The sequence below is a fragment of the Oryctolagus cuniculus genome, chromosome 4 (assembly GCF_051225735.1).
Source record: "Oryctolagus cuniculus isolate XC-2025 breed Fujian yellow rabbit chromosome 4, ASM5122573v1, whole genome shotgun sequence".
Lineage (NCBI taxonomy): Eukaryota > Metazoa > Chordata > Mammalia > Lagomorpha > Leporidae > Oryctolagus > Oryctolagus cuniculus.
Genome location: NC_142870.1, coordinates 95,771,901 through 95,789,185, shown reverse-complemented (window position 1 = coordinate 95,789,185; position 17,285 = coordinate 95,771,901). Strand labels below are relative to the sequence as shown.

Sequence of the window (17,285 nt, the reverse complement as noted above, 5' to 3'; positions counted from 1 at the left end):
CAAATAAGTTGTGGGATCTCCTCTGGGGACCTTCAGAATAGGTCCGAGAGGACCAAAACAGAGGTGGTCCGGCCCGCCTCCAGGCCACCGGGGAGGACGGGGAACTCAAGGGTCCCGACCATGCCCAGAGGTGTGAGATTGGAGGGATCCAAGCCCTCCTGGCGGGGTGGAGTGGGGGTACGAGCCCGAAGTCCGGGGGCGTTTCCTTGGCACCTGGGTACGCCTTGACTCCTAACGCAGGCTCCGGTCCCCACGCAGGCGCCGGCACCAGCGCCTCCATCAACCCAGCACAGAAAGACACCAGAAGGGCGGTCCTGTCGTCGCGGGGGGCCCAGGTTGAACGGCGGCCAGGTGCATCCCAGCAGCGTCCGTGGGGCAGGCGCGGGCCCCCGCCTTGTGTCCGCAGCGCCACCCGTGGCCCTGGCGACCCCACGTCAGAAGCACACCTGGAACACAGTTTCAGGCGTGTGCGTGCTGGCTTCTCGGGACTAGAGCTCTCTGTCTCGGCTACCACAAGGGCCTATAATTACCTGAGTTCCCACCCCCGCCCTAGGTTGGAGACCCCTGCCCTCCACTGGGATGCTTCGGGTCTGAGTAGGGGCAGGGGGAGATGACTCCATGGAACAGTTGAAGAATTTAGCAGGCCGGCGCCGCGGCTCACTAGGCTAATCCTCCGCCTTGCGGCGCTGGCACACCGGGTTCTAGTCCCGGTCGGGGCGCCGGATTCTGTCCCGGTTGCCCCTCTTCCAGGCCAGCTCTCTGCTGTGGCCAGGGAGTGCAGTGGAGGATGGCCCAGGTGCTTGGGCCCTGCACCCCATGGGAGACCAGGAAAAGCACCTGGCTCCTGGCTCCTGCCATCAGATCAGCGCGGTGCGCTGGCCGCAGCGCGCCGGCCGCGGCGGCCATTGGAGGGTGAACCAACGGCAAAGGAAGACCTTTCTCTCTGTCTCTCTGTCTCACTGTCCACTCTGCCTGTCAAAAAAAAAAAAAAATTAGCTCAGAACTCACCTGGGAGCAGCGAGATGGGTGTTCCATGTGGGCCGACGCTGGGCTCCACTGGCCTACACTCTGCATGCCAGCCCCATATTATATAATACATATTTTAACAATTCTGGCACAGAGGTAAAATAAAATAATACTAATATCCACTATTGATGAGCAAGACACTGCTTCGAGTACTCTACAAGACAGAGCAGTGGTGGGAGACTTCAATTCTTCAAACTACAGCTGGAAGTTTAATTTCGCTATAAGTCTAGTATCAGCAAAAACCCCAGTTTGCCTCACTGACTCATCTCCAGAGTAGGATCTGGCATCTGACTGCCTGGCTTTGCATCACCACCTTGGAGAGAGGAAAATTAGGTAGCCTTGAGCAGGCACCTTAACCTCTGTGAGACTGTCAGCTGGGGATAGTGATGGTGCCTCCCTCATCCTGCTCTGGAGGTGATCGCAGGAGATCATGTAGGTAAAGTGCCTGAGGAAGCCCTCACCAGATGGGAGCTGCTCATAGCGTCTCAGAATGAAGGGGGATGTTTTGACCAAGAATGGATAAATTCAGGGTGATGTCAAAATGACTACAACTAGGGGGAAGTGACCACTTCATTTATGAAGTTTAAATTACAGAATTCAAGCATGGGCACAGGGCTAAGGAAAGCTCAGTCCAGAGAGCTTGGAGAAAAGAAAAATGTGCACCAGAGAGCTCCAGCGTAAGTGCTAATTATGTGTATGAAAGATTGAGGGTGGGAGACATCCCAAAATACATTCCTAGCAAGACATTCATCACACTAAGAAGGAAAGGGAACGTCCTAGGGGACGTATTTGCTCAGTGTGATGAACTGGACTAATAATTAGAGACCGAATGGGATGTGCCAGTGTCTTTTGAATTGTATTTCCTTTTGATGTAAGGGTTCCTATTTATTGGGAAATGTTTACTTGATTGTGGTCCCATTTGCTGGCATGCAGCTCCCCAAATCCTTGAACCCTAAAAAAAAAAAAAAAAAAAAAAAAGGAAGAAGAAAAGGGAAGGTAGTTTGCTTTTTTGTTTGAGATCACTGTGACAGCATCAGGGAGCTCTGGTTGAGGCCGTGCTAGGAGGGGACGGTAGCACACATGCAAAGGCAGGGCAGGGCATGCAACCAGGTGTGAGCAGACAAGAGCGTCTGGAGGCCTGAAAACTGGAGGCCAAGCAGGATGTTAGACAATTTTTGGAGCAAAAAGGAAAGCATAGCTCCATAGGACATTGCAATTCCGGAAGTATTTCCATCTTTTCCAGAGAGAATGGCCCTAAATCAAAAATGGAGCAGCAGATGCTGAATGGGACCACTAGGGCCCAAGGTCGATCAGTGGTGAGCTGGCCTTGGAAAACACAGATTTGAATCCAGGTTTCCAGGCAAACCTATAAATGTCATTCAGGGCCCATTTCAGCACAGTAGGTTCTATCCACTGAAGAGGCAAACAGACATATATCATCTCCCAGTTTTCCAAAAATGATAAAACTGTATTCTAGAAACTACAGAGTGGCCCCAAACTATTCTAATCCTTGGCAAGATTTTGGAATAGATTATTAACTAAGTATTTGACCTTTACACACAGTGATTAGTGACTTAATATGGGACTTTAATTCCTTTTTTGATGAGTTTTGTATTCCTTTAAGTTGTAGGGTGGTCATTTGGAAAATTCTGTTTGATTTCTTGGTGTTTTAGTGGCAAGAACATAGACCTGGAGTCTGGAGACCTGGGGAGTAATCTAAACCCACCATTAATAAGTTGGGTGACTACAGGGATGTTTGTTAATGTCACTGGCTCTTATGAAAGATGGGGCATATTCTCTCAAATCCCTTTCATTTCCAAGTTCAGTGATTGCACCTTGTAACGAAAAGTAGACTGGGATGTCGAGACCATCCTGCAGATGCAGTCCCAATAAAACAGCTACACCTCAAGTGCTGTTCACGCACCATGCCTGGTATGTAAGCTGACCAAGGCAAGGATTTGGTCACTGTTTATGCCCTATATGCACGTGTATTAATGACTTACCCCAGACTCTGAGAGCTGTGGTCAAGGGTCCCAAAATGAAGATTTGAATTAAGCTGATGGACCAGCAGGAGCTTGGGCTGAAAGTCAAATGAAATTAATTAGCATAAATGTAAAGTCTTAAGTTATTTTTTAAAAGTCACACAAGTTACGGATAGGGGAGAGATGGCTGAGGAAGTGAGTCACGGGATGAAGGGCTGGGTGAATGCGATAACCTCCCATTTGAGCTGATACGATGCCATCACCTAGCTGCCAAGAAGAGGGCATGCATGTGAAATGTTGATCATATGCAACAATTAAGAATGAAAATGGGTAACGTGTTGAGCTCTTACATGGGCTTTGCACATTGGCTCATTTCTGGGGCCTGAGAGGGCCGTAGAATCCCAGCCTCAGGAAGTGCTCATGCCTTTGCCACCTGCCCCTTCAGATCCTGTTGCTGATGTTGTTTGCATTGCTGGGGGCCTTACCAGGTAGGTGGGTTAGAAGCTGGGTTGTGTGCAAGAAGGGCAGCTGAAAACCAAGTCCTACAGGAGAAGATTCAGAGCAGTGACAGTCCTCAAGCCAGAGGAGGCACAACCAGACCTGTGTGGGAATTGGAGAAAGATGGGAGTGGTTAAGTCGTTGGCTCTGACACAGGCCTGGAAATTTGTGTCCTTCCATTTGTAAGCTGGGTGACTTCGGGCAACTTATTCATGCTTCCCTGTGTAGTTATAGTAACTGACTGAGAGGATTATTATGGAGATAATGAAAGAGACAGATATAAACCATGTGGTGGATAGCAAGGTTTACCCCATGCCCAGTGACGATGGTGGTTGTCCTCTTGGGTCTGGAGGGCCGGCCCCATGGAGAAGAAAGGAGGGGCCTTCTGTCTGGCTTCGGAAGAGAGAAAAGGACACATGGGAGGCAGGGGGCAAGAGGCCAGAGTCTGGATCAACACAAAGAGTTCTTTCAAGGGATCAGAACTTCCACGTGAGGAAATGAGGAGCTCGATCCGCTCCATTCTGAAGTTTGGGAAATAAGCCCTGGAGGTTCCAAGATAACAGAAATTCAGAACTTCAAGGGAGTCAGGAGGTGAGAGAGTACCAGGAGCAACAGAGCCCAGTCTCTGAGCCTTCTCAATGGAGGAGTCTCTGGAAGTTTGGATTCGCAGGTGTCTTGGTCTGTTTCTCTGCTGCCCTAACTAGGTGATTTGTAAAGGTTTAATCAGCTCACAGTTCCAAAGTTCCAGAGTGGAGGAGTTGCAGCTGATGCAGGGGACTGTGTGAGCGCCCAGGCAGTCAGGGCATCACAGGGTGAAAGAGGAAGTCTGCTTGCTGGGGTCTCTCTCCCTCCTTTTCTAAATTCACTAATGCAGTCCTGGGTGATCTAATCTTGATTACCTTCCAAAGGCTTCGCTTCTTTTGTTGAATTTGAAAGGCAGAGAAACATAGAGACAGAAGGAGAGAGATCTTCCACAAGTTGGTTCAACCTCCCAGATGCCCACAATACCCAGGGCTGGGCCAGGCCAGAGCCAGGAGCTCAGAACTCAATCCAGGTCTCCCACGAGTGGCAGAGCCCCAAGTACTGGAGCCATCCTCTGCTGTCCCCCAGGCTGTGCCTTGGCAGGAAGCTGGAGCAGTCGCTGAGACTCCAGCCAGGCACCCTAATATAGGATGTTGAGTATTCCAGGTGTTGACTTAGCCTCTGCACCACATGCCAACCACAGCCCTCGCTTCTCACTATTGTTAAGATGGCAGTTCAATCTCAACATGAATTTTTAAAAGATTTATTTATTTATTTGAAAGGCAAAGTAGAGAGAGAGAGATCGAGATCTTCAATCCACTGGTTCACTCCCCAAATGGTAACAATAGCCCTGGGCTGGGCCAGGCTGAAGCCAGGAGCCAGGAGCTTCTTCAGGTCTCCCACGTGGGTGCAGGGGCCCAAGTCCTTGGGTCATCTTCCACTGCTTTTCCAGGCACATTAGTAGGGAGCTGCATCAGAAGTGTAGTAGCCAGTACTCCAACCAGCACCCATATGGAATGCCGACACTGCAGGCCAAGGTTTAACCTTAATACCACAATGCCAGCCCCTCAACATGAATTTTGGTGAGAACATTCAAACCAGAGCAGCCAGTAACCTCAAAGATAGAGGAGATTTATTGTACATGCTTGATTTTTTGCCTTTTTCCCTATAAGCGAGATAAACAGCATGGACTTTGCAGACAAATCTTCCAAGTTTGAAACGCTGCCCTGTTGTTTTCAGCTGTGTAATCTTAGACAACTTAGCTCATCTCTCCGGGTGCATTTTCCCCTTCTGTAGAGGGAGTAAGGCGCCTGTAGTCCTGAGGAACAAAGCTAATCTGTTTCTCGCTGTGTCAGTGAGCATGGTGCCCAAGCGGGCTGGCTGTATGGCCATGTGAGACGCGCAGATTCAAGCCTCTGGCCTTTTGTACCTGGCAGGGGTGCTAGCGGTGGAGGTTGGATGAAGAAGCTCTACTTCAGCAAGCACACGTGCCAACACTGCACTTACAATACAGATACAGGAGACAGCAAGCTCTGAATGCCTTCCAAATGGGAATCTTATACCTCTCACATGAGGGACAAAATAAGATGGGGGAGAATGAAAATTTGCTGTCGTTGGTTAAGAGTCCACCATGTGTTAGGCTCTGTATTCGTTGTCCCTCTAAATCTTCACAATGGTTAAACAGAGGCATAATTGATGATAATGAAGTTGGCCTTGGGAACAGGTTGGCAATTGACCTGGGAACTGCCCATCAAGCATTTCTAGATTTATCCGTGATCCCTGGAGCCTTGTGCTGTCTTCCCCAGAGCTGACTAAGATTGTGCCTCCCCATCCCAAAGAGTTAAAGCCTGAGCTACTCTGCTGCAAGGTTCAACTTGTGACAGGGCGGTAGCTGAGGACCTGTCACATCCTTTTCTTTATTTTTTTAAAAATTTATTTATTTGAATTTAGAGAGAGATTTATCTCTCATTTACTGGTTCACTCCCCAAATGCCCACAGTGACCAGAGCTGAGCCAAGCTGAAAGTAGGAGCTGGGAACTCATTCTGGTCTCCCGCATAGCGGCAGGGACTCAAGTACTCAAGTCATCACGTGCTGCTTCCCAAGGTGTGCATTAGCAGGAAGCCGGAATTCGGAGTGGAGTCAGGACTTGAATAGAGGCCCTCAATATGAGATGCAGGCATCCCGAGTGGCATCTTAGCTGCTGGGCTACCCCCCACCCCTTGACAAATCCTTTAAGAGACTAAGAGAGCTCCTCCTCCTCCACCCACCCACCCACACACAGCCCTCTGTGGTGCAGTACACTGAGGATACTAATAGATGGCCATTTCTCTCTGTCCCGTAGTGCGATGGGGTTGGAGTGGACCTGAGCAACATCTTCCTCGAAGGCATTGCCATTCTCAACATTCCCAGCATGTACGGAGGCACCAATCTCTGGGGAGAAACCAAGAAGAACCGGGCTGTGATCCGGGAAAGCAGGAAGGGTATCACTGACCCCAAGGAACTGAAATTCTGTGTCCAAGGTAAGCATGAGGACAGCTGCTCTCGGGCAGTGCCTCAGGGAAGGGTCACTTAGGGGAACTGTTAGCAAACCATTTCGGGGCCTATAGCAGGCTCCATAAGGCCCTGCAGCCCACTCAGGACCCTTTGCTCTAGGGATATGCTGACTTAATATCGGTGATGTTGCAGACTCTACCGTCTAATTGAGAAGATAAAATTCACAATAAGGGAATCCAAAATGGCAGTCAGCAAACTGTGGATGTCCATGAGGTTAGGAGGCAAATGCTGCTCCTGTCAAGATCACTTCCTCCACCCCCCCCCCCACCATCAACACCCAATGGTCTGTTCTCAACCTCATCTCAGTTTTCCTGTCTGGGGCATTGGAGCCAGCTGATCACTCCCTGGAAACATTTTTCCCACTGTGTTTCTAGGACTCCATTTGCTCCTGGTCTTCCTACCTCATTGGGCGCTCCCTCTGTCTCTGACCTCTTGATGCTGCACAGTCCCCAGGTGCAGTCCCTTTTCTCTTCTGTCAGCACTCGCTACCTGGAGGCCCCCATCCATGCTGAGGCTTTATTCAGACACCACGTGTGTGTGCACGGTGCCGCAAAGCCTGTGGGCTGCCTCCCCTTGCACTCTGACTCCAGTATCCAGCAGCCTGTGCCACGTTTGCCCTATGTGTTCCACAGAGACCATAAACTCAACATGTCCAAAACAACTCCTGCCATCCCTCCTCCAAAACTTCACCGTCTCAACTGCTGGAGACTCCAGTCTAAACACCTGGCACCATCCTTGACTCTTTTTATTGCCTATCTCACATCTAATCCATCAGATAATCTTTTAGCACTACTTTTAAAAAAATATTTATCTTATGAAAAGAAAGCAAGAGAGAGAGAAATAGCACCCATTTACTGGTTTATTCCCCAAGTGCTCAAGGCAGAGCCTGGGCTGGGCTGAAGCCAGAAGCCTGCAACTAAAATCAGGTCTTACATGAGGGTGGCAAGGATCCAACCACTTGAGCCATCACAGCTCCCTCCCAGGGTCCATATTAGCAGGAAGTTGGAATCAGGGATCAGAGCTGACATCAAACCCAGGCACTCTGCTGTGGGACACAGGTATCTCACTAGGCCCCACAACTGCCCCAGCTCTGCTTTTAAAATCACCCAGGATCCAGCCACTTCTCACCACTTGCACTCCCACAAGCTTGAGCCAAGCCAGCTCCCTCTGTCCCCTGGAGTACTGCAGATCCTCCTCATTAAATTCCTGCTTCTGTGCCTGCCGTGTACAGTCTGTGCTCACCACTGCGTCAGAGCGCCCTGTGAAAATATGTCCAGTTGTGCCACTCTGCTCAAAATCCCGCAGTGGCTGAGAGTAAAATCCAGAGGCCTTAATGCGGCCTAGAGGGCCCACATGGCCTGGCCTCAGTTCCAACTCAGACTCCATCTCTCCTCCTCTCCCCTTCCCTCAGTCTGCCCCCACCACTCTGGCTCCTCTAGCACAGCCGGCTGCTTCCACCGTGAACCAACTGTTCTGTCTGTCTGGAACAACGGGCAGTGTGCCGTAAGGGCCATCAGCTGAGCCTTCTGCTTTTAACACACCAGAATACAGGACGCAGCCTTCTGAGAATGCCCTTCAAACTACCTTCAGCCCAAACCCTTACCAGCCATTCCCACCAGTGAGCCAAATGGGGACTGAATGGTCCTCATGGGTTCTCAGTGGGCTGGTGAGCTGGGGGGAGAGGAGCCATGTGTAAGGTCATTGGCAAAGAAAGACCTTACACCAGCAGGCAGGTAACCAGGCTCTGTTCCAAGTGCAGCCACCAACCTCGTTGTTGGCACCTCAGTTTTCTTTGCTGTGTAAGCAGGGTCTCAATGTAAAAGCTTTGATAGCTGGATGAATAGGGTTGAGTCACATAATCTGTTCTTAAACAGGGCTTGCTTGTTGAAAATGAAGATTCCTGGACCCCAGTCCTGATCCACCCAATCAATCTCTGAGTTGGTTCCTGGAAGTCTAAATTTGTAATGAATTTGATACACTGCCAGGTTTGGGAAGCTCTGGTAGAGACGAATGCCCGCAGTCTCTTCCAGGCCTAGCATTTCTAGATCGGGGTCTGTGCTTTCTGACGTTCCAGACTATAAGTGCTAAGGTCAGATGTGATCCTAGCAGCAGGAGACACGACTTGGCTGCCCTCAAAGGGAGGGGGTGCTTGCTTGTTTCACAACCATCTATTAGACAATCAGGTCGTTCTATTCCAAGGCAAGGTTATTAAGAAGAGTACCTCTGGGTAGGCATTGTGCCTAGCAGTTGAGATGCTGGTTAAGATGCTTTCATCCCCTATTGAAGTGCACTCCCAATTCCATCTTCAGCCAATACAGATCCTGAAAGGCAGCAGGGAGGCCTCTAGTAGTGGGGACTCTGGGAGTAGCTGAAGACCTGGATTGAGTTCCTGGCTCCTGGCTTTCACCTGGCCCTGCATTGGCCATTGCAGACATTTGGAGAATGAATTAGTGGACAGGTATTCTCTGCCTGTCTTTCACCCTCTATCGCCATCTCTCTGCCTCTCAAGTATATAAATAAATAAATAAATAATTTTTTAAAAGCATCTCCATACTTCCATGCTCTAAGAGGAGATTCAGGAATTTTTATTTCTGTGTTGTCTTCCTGAGTTCCCTTTATTTCACACAGTAAACTTTTCAATTTGTATAAATTATTAAACTGAATAAAGTGTTCCTCCTTCCTTCCTTGGCAAGGGAGCTGTGGCCTCCAGCAGAGGGTGGGGGAAGCACTGGAGGTTGTATAAAGTTCTTACAAAGTTTCCCACCCTGAAGCTCCTGCCTGAACCTCCACTCTGGTGTCCTGCCCTGTCAGAAGAGAGACGGAATGACCAGAGCAGAGTCCTCGCCTGCCCCTGGCCTAGGGCTTGGGGAGCTCTGGCTGAGGTCATGTCTGGTTAGGACGCAAGGACAACCTTCATCTTTCCCCTAACTGTCTGCCCTTGTATCTTCCCCTTCTTCAACCAAGAGCGAAGCGTCGGCTGACCACTCTTGACCATCATGTACCGGAACTCTCCTCCCCAAATCCCCCTCTCCCACCCCCAAAATGTGCTTTCAGAGCTAAAAACAAAGCCACTTCCTGTTCTTAAGATGAGAACATGAGCTGATCAGAGTGGAGGTCAAGGAGCACCCTGGCTCCTGGGCCTCGCAGAGACACCAACACTGAGCCATCTGCTAATGTAAGTTGAGTTGTTCATGGGAAAAACTGGAGAGTCAACTGATGAGCGCAGAGCTTTGGCTTGGGGGTCAGGAGACCCGAGTTCCAGTCCAGACTCTGCCTCATGCCCGTGAGTGACACCGGGCACCTCTTTTCACTTTGTAGAGTTCTGTTTCTTTCACCTGTAAAATTAGCAGTTCCGACAGTTGCGTTTGAGATTCCCTAAGGCTCCACAAAATTCAGGCAAAATCAAATTTTAACCTGTGTGGATTCATTAGGCAGAATTATTTGCAAATTTCTTCCTCTCTCCATGGGCTTTGTGTTGGGATGGGCAGGCTGGTGGCGCCCTCTCTGCAGGCTCTTCCCTCCCTAGTAGCTTCTTGGGGATTGGAGGAGGGGGCAGTCAGGAAAGACAATCGGAGGGAAGTGAAAGAGGAAGTGACAGAACAAGGGTTACTATCAACTCTCTCTCATCATACACCCATCTTTCTCCTGGGAGAAACAATCCAAGAAGATTGTTCAATATTAGTGTGGAAAGAATTCTACAGAAACAATGACTGAAAAGAAAGCAGTCAGGGATACCAGGAAAAGCACCAGGTTATTCTTGGATGCCGTGGGTTTAAATTCTGGCTTTTATCTTCTAGCTTTATAAACCTTGGGAAGTGACCTAGCCTGCCCTTCTATATTATGGGTATAATGATAGTGAGTTTATTTTGAAGATGATGGATGTGAAAGTGCCTGGAACATAGTATAACCTCAAACTATTTTACATTTCCCCATCCTGTTATTCCTTCCTTATGCTGGAGCATGACAATTGGTTTCTGATTCTTAAGTTCTTTACTTTATCATTACCACTATCACTAAGAAAGCACAAAACTCCTGCCACCTCCAGCCCAGACTTCATCCTGGCACGTTACATTTATGCTGCCAATTGTCCCTGCTGTCTCCTTTCCTAGTTCAGATCCCAAGGACAGAGCTGAGTATTTATTCCTTTTTTTTTTTTTTTTTTTTTTTGTATCCTCAGTGCCTGACCCTGCTCAGTTACTGAAAAAAGAAAAAAAAAGCTATTGGTTAAATGAGAAGCACATTGTATTAGTTATTTTTAGTTTTGCAACAATAAGAATAGTGAGAAATAGTCTTTTGTATTTACATTTCATTTTGGCTTGCAAATGATTTTTCATGTTTTAGCTGAATGTAATCCTAATCAGAAACTCATAAGCAAAACTGCATCTAGCCCCCTCCATGCCATTGTTCCATAGTTTGTAAATATAAATCCAGAGAAGGGGTGAGACTTAGACCATTTATGTTCAATAATGACATCATAACCCAGAGTCATGAATCCTAGCCTCACCCCAAGTGGCTAGTGTCCAACCAGAAAGTCTGTTAGAGAGCCTACTGTGTGTATTGCACAAGCTAGGGCTTCGGAACACAGGAAGCATTCAGACCCAGTCCAGGAAGGTCTCCGCATCTGCCTGTGGAAATTCTGCTCCTCCCGCCGGGCCTTCAGGGCTCCCCGGAAGTGAGTCCAGGCTCCGAATTCACAGACCACGGGATTTCTGTCTCACCAACACGTTGACTGCGGGTTGCCTTGTGTCACAGGCATGCGTGTTCTCCTGTCTTTCCCCTGCCAGTACCTGGAAAACGGGGAGCAGCTCTTCATCTTTGTGTCCCCTCCAAAGCCTCCCACCGTGGCTAGCTCACATATTCTGCAGATTTGTCTGCTGGAAGAAGGGAGAGAAGGGAAGGAGCCCTGCCTGCAGTCTGCCAGCGCCATGGCCAGCAGATTCTAGAATAGGTCGGGACAGGCACTTACTGGAGAGCCTGGAGGGAAAAGTCTTAGAGTGAACGTGAATGTTTGTGAGGCTGAGAACTTAGCTTCATGGAGTCATTAGAAACTCAATTGATAGTAAGATGTGCTGGCCAGTTTCAAATAAGTAATCTTAATGTAGTTTAGAGGTGGGAAATTGAGAGTCAGTGAATAGAATTCAGAAGACCCAGGCCTTACATCACCGACCACCTGTCATTGGGTCAGCCACTAAACCCTCTACAAGCCAGCATTTCAATGCTCACGAAATGGAAACAATTGTGTTCTCTCTCCCTCAGCACTGTTTCGAGGGTTCAGTGATATCATCCATGTGTAGTACTTAACAGAGTACCGGGAACTTGATGAGCATTGACCAACAGGATCTAGAATTACTGACAGGTGATAAGTGGAAGATAGCTAATATATGATTAAAAGGGGAACAAACTTAGGACATCATTCTTCTTCAGAATTTTGGTTGAGATTATCTTTAAATTGCCTATGGCTCTAACAGCCTGTAATTCTAGGGTGATTCATTGGCACTATGCTTACATGTGTTTGGCTGTTGCTGCCAGGGTGGTGGTTAAACCAAGCTAGCTGTCCAGTGAAGCATGGTGAGGGCAGAGGGTGCCAAGTCCTGAGTCCAAGTAAAGCACCAAGGGCAAGGCACAAAGCTGGATCAATCCCCGTTGAGGTTAAGAAGCAAAGTCCTGGGGAACTCTGTCTCTGTTTCTTTCTGGCCCCAGCTGGAAATACAAATGCGGAGACTTCCTACCTATTTCCCCAGCCCTTCACTGATCCCCACCCCTGCCCCCAGTCGCACTGTTTTGGCCCATTTTCTGTTGCTAAACAAAATTCCTCGGACTGAGTGACTTAGGAAGAATAAGAGTTTACCTGGCTCATGGTGTGGTGCAGGCATCTCCTTGGCATCCCGTGAGGGCCTTCTTGCAGTAACATCCCATAATGGAGGGCTCACATGGCGAGACAGACCAAGCGTGCGTCAGCTTGGGTCTCCTATCCTCTTCTTATAAAGCCACCTGCCCCCACCCTGATGACCTCATCTAATCCCAGTTACCTCCCAAAGGCCCTACCTCCAATCAGCATATGAATATGAGTAGCAAGTTTCCAACACACAAATTCTGTGGGCACATCAAACGATAGCATCAGCCAGCGGCAGCCTAGAGGCTGCGTGGGCCCCTCTGGCTGTCTGGTGTGAAAGCAGCATTCATCTCTGATTTCTCAGTCAATCCCATTTGAACTGAAAGTGGAGTGTCCCAGAAAAGGCTCGAAACCTGTAGGGCAAAACCTGCCCAGACTTCCACTGGATAATACTTTTAGTGGTTCTTAGTAAACAAAGACTGGAAACCAGACGCTCTTGGTGGAGTATTCACTTTTGAGTCATTTTCCCAGCAGTGGAGACAGTCTTTTTGTCAGTTTTTCAACACATAATTACCACGCACCTACCAAGTACTGTACCCCAGGGTCCAGTGGTGAACAAACTCAGCAGACACCTGTAGCCATGGGAGAATGGGGAAGCCAGGCCTCAATAAAATAGGCCCACCGACAGGCGAATGATTAGGAACTGCAGTAAGGGCTAAGAAAAAAAGTCACATGACTCCCCGTGTCCCAGCGAGGCGCACAGATCACCAGGGGCCTTCCTGCCGGGACTCCGAGCCCAGAGCCGAGCAGACTCGGACCCTGTCCAGGCAAGCACAGTCACCAGATCTGCCCTCCTGACGTGGACACCCTGCCTGGAAGGGGAAACGCTCCAGCTGCAAAGCCAATTGACCCTGCTCTTCTGCATGCCTGCAGTGTGCCATGTGGATTTTCACCACTTGGGCAGACCATGCCCTGAACCCCAAAGCGAAGGTACAGGACACCATACAACTGCCTCTCAGAGTCACACTCCTGGACAGGAGCTGGAGCTCAGCTGACACACCAGAATAATTGTGGGCCAGCAGTCCACTGCTTCTTGGGATTTTCTTTTAACTTTTATGAAGCAGAACAGATCATGGCCTTGTGGGTTCAGGAGCTGTCCAGGGTTGTAGGTTCCCGATTTTCCCATTCATTGGGGATCTGACTACTGTAGTGAGCAATAGTCAGCCACTGCTCTTCTCAGGTTGAGAGAAAATACAAGTGTACCTAAAAATGGAGCTTTTAACAGGAGCCTCCAGGGATAGAGCAAGGTGAGTGGCTCCTAAAGAGCGTGGTGGGCCCTGAGGGTGTGCGACTGAGACTCCCCTTCTCTGGGAAGTAACTATGGCAACATCCGTGTCATTCCTGTTCAGTGATCACAGGCCTCTGGGAAATCTCAGCTTTGTCATTCAGTCGTTCAAGCAGCCCACCCCAAGTAATCACTGTTTCCTCCATTCTACACTCCCTCCCCCTCGGCCAGCACACCTCCCTGTGTGCCTTGCCTTGTTAGTGGCTCACCTGTTGGCCAAGCCAGAGAGCCAGGCCCCATGTTTCCCTTCACAGCTGGCTCGTGAAGCGCTTATACTTATTTATTTACTTAGTTGGTGCCTCTTCCACCAAACTGTGAGCTCCTCTAGCAGCCCCAGATGTCATAATCCCTTCTGTATCCCTGTGCCTGGTGAAATCTCTTTAAGATCTTTGGTTAACCAAAAGCAGCCAAAGGCAGGGGCACATGGACTGGTGAGCTAGGGGGTGGTTTCCAGTTGTTCTCTCAGCAGAACGGAAGCCATGTGAGCGGTACTGGCATGCCATATCCCAGGCCCCCATAACCAGCATCAGCCCAAAGTGAAGCCCAAGAGGTCTGCCTCCAATCCTCACTCTCCCCTTTCTATCTCCAGCTGTCTCTGCACCAGGCCATAGCTGTGGTTGGTCTCCACAGACCTGTCTTGGCATCTGGCAGGAGCTACCTGGCTGGGCTCTGCAAGGCTAGGCTACGTATGTTTCTGCAGCTTCCAGATGAAAATTGTACACCTGGTTCTCAGGAGCCTGTTTCTATAGAAACTGTGATTTTTTGTTTTTCCTTCTTTATTTATTTCTTTCTTATTTTTTCTAAAGATTCTTTTTATTTATTTGAGAGGCAGTGTTAGAGAGAGAGAGGAAGAGACAGAGAAAGTCTTTCATTCCATGGTTCACCCCCCAGATGGCTGCAAAGGCCCGAGTTGGGCCGATCTGAAGCCAGGAGCTTCTTCTAGGTCTCCCTTGTGGGTGCAGGGGCCCAAGCACTTGGGCCATCTTCCATTACTTTCCCAAGTGCATTAGGAAGGAGCTGGATTGGAATTGGAGCAGCTGGGACTTGAACCAGCGCCCATATAGGATTCTGGCATGGCAGGCAGAGGCTTAGCCTCCTACACCACAGCACCAGCTCTCAGCATAGCATTGAACTCCCAGAATTATAGTCCTCTTGGAAACTTAAAGATCATTTTATCCTCTAGATAAGGAAATCAAGTCAGCAAGGTGAAGTGGCTTGCCCTTGCCCAAACCCAGACAGAAATGCGGGTCTTTTAGCCCACCCAGACCAGTCCTCGGTCCTCTAAGAGTAGGGGCTGGCAAACTTTTTCCATAAAGAGCCACATAGTAACTATGAAAGTCATTTGGCTTTTGGCTTTCCATTCCATCTCTGGTGCTACTGCTCAGTTCTGTCCACTCAGCACTGAAGCAGTCATAGACAGTTCACAAATGGGCATGGCTGTGTTTCAATACAATTTAGTTACAACGTCAAAGGGCAGGCTGGGTTTGGCCTTCAAGCCATGGTTGGCCAATGCCTGTGCTGAAACCTCACGTGGTCCCTGAACCAGGAGTGGAGCATCACCAGGGTGTTAGAAATGCAACTCTCAAATGTCAAATGCCATGCCACATCTGCTGAAGCAGTACCTGCATTTCAGCAGGGTTCCCTGGGGATCACATGTATAGTGAAGTTACAGAAACACCACAGCGCCAGCAGTCCTGGCTCCATCCTCCCCCATCCCCAAAAATGCCAAGAAAATATTCCATAGATTAGAAAAATGAGGCCTGGAGGGCTAATTGACCTATCCTATGTCATAATAATTCATGGATCTGGGACTGGATTCTAGTAAGTCACTGTGTTCCAAATGTGAAATTCTTTCTGCATTCATCAGAACACACACCCTAACCCCACCCCATCCCTGCCACTTCTGGCTGGCCATGACCCAGCTCTGGAAATTCACGTGATGCAACCTCTATCCTTCCTGTCTTCTGAATGAAGGAGACTGGACTCCAGCTGGCTCTCCTCTCCCACCCCCTGCCTCCTGCAGCTCCCTCCTCCCCTCCCCAGGAGCTAGAAGGGGCTGGTGAGGTGGACCTGTGCCTCAGGAGGCTCCTTAGCCCCTGCAGAGGGGAAACTTGCTCACACAGGTTCAAGCTGGAGTTGAACCCCACATAACTCCTACCTCTGGAGGTTTGCTGCTCAAAATAGAACCACAGAGCCAAGGAAACTCACTTCGAACATGCAAAAGAAACTTCTAGAAGACTAGGCTCTCTGGCAGGACTAGACATTGTAGCTTTTGTCCCTTCTGTTGTCCTACCTTGGCCCCCAAACCAGTCTCTGTTGCACTGTAGCAATGCTTAGGGCATTGTAAGTTGAACACCTGGCAAGACCCATCCCACAGCAGAGTGCCATGCTGGCCACACGCTCTGCACAGCCTGTACATTGGCGTCTCTTGGGTTTGTTTCTATGTTGTGCAAGACATGTTTGCCTTCGTTTGGGTTGCTATACCAAAATACCATAGACCGGGTGGCTTAAACAACAGAAGTTTATTTCTCACAGTTCTGGAGAGTGGAAGTTCCAAGATCAGGGCGCCAGCCGGCGTGGTTCCTGGTGAAAGCTCTCCCTGGCTTGCAGCTGAGCACTTCCTGCTGTGTCCTCACAGGGAGAGATCGTCTCTCTCAGATCTCTGACTGTAAGGACATCAGTCCCATCCCCGAGGGTGCCACCCCCATGATTTAACCACCTGGCCTCTACCTCCAAGTCTCTCACTCTGGGGAATGAGAGCTTCAACATATGAATGGGGCATAAACATTCAGCCATGGCAACATTTAACCTTCTTAATCAGCCCATGCGTATGTATTGAGCTGTGAATTATTGAATACTTCTTTATGGGATGAGACTTTGCATATTAAATTATTTAATCCTTTTTAGGTCTGAGGACAGCAAGGCTCAGTGGGGTTAAGTGATTGGGCTAAAATCACACAAACATGCACTAGAACCTGGGTGCCTTAGGTGCTGTAGAGGATACAACAAGAAGATGACAGGGTCCAGACCTTAAGTAGTTCACAGTCTACCTACCTCTAAGAAATATATGTAGAATAGTCGTGTTAATTTAATACTGGCATAATCAGCAAGTACCGTAGCAGAGACAGTGAGTATCTTAAGAGTGTTGAAAGCAAGAAAAAGAGGTTTCTCCTTCATCATGTTCTTGAACCCCTACACTGTGCCATGCCCCTAGAAAGTGATCAATAAATATTTGAAGGTTGGGTGGATAACATAGGATGTGTGTGTGCTAACACTTAAAGATGGGAGGATTTTATTTTATTTTTTAGAATATGTATTTGAAAGTCAGAGTTACAGAGATAGGGAGAGACAGAGATCCTCTGTCCACTGGTTCACTTCCCAGATGGCTGCAACAGCCAGGGCTGGGTTAGGCTGAAGCCAAGAGCCTGGAACTCTGCTCGGGCTTCCCATGAGGGTGGCAGGGGCCCAAACACATGGGCCACCTTCTGCTGCTTTTCTCAGGCCACTAACAGGGAACTGGATTGG

The 17,285-nt window shown here is 49.0% G+C and overlaps 1 protein-coding gene across 5 annotated transcripts in view; it reads left to right on the top strand.

The window, feature by feature from the left end:
- The window catches only part of DGKG (diacylglycerol kinase gamma), a 212,200-nt gene that overhangs the window by 166,220 nt on the left and 28,695 nt on the right, over positions 1 to 17,285 (top strand). For all 5 annotated transcript variants that reach the window (XM_051859167.3, XM_051859166.3, XM_051859165.3 and 2 more), the window contains one exon: positions 6,371 to 6,548. In XM_051859167.3, coding sequence (XP_051715127.1) covers positions 6,371 to 6,548 — 178 coding nt within the window. The remainder of the gene's footprint in view (positions 1 to 6,370; positions 6,549 to 17,285) is intronic.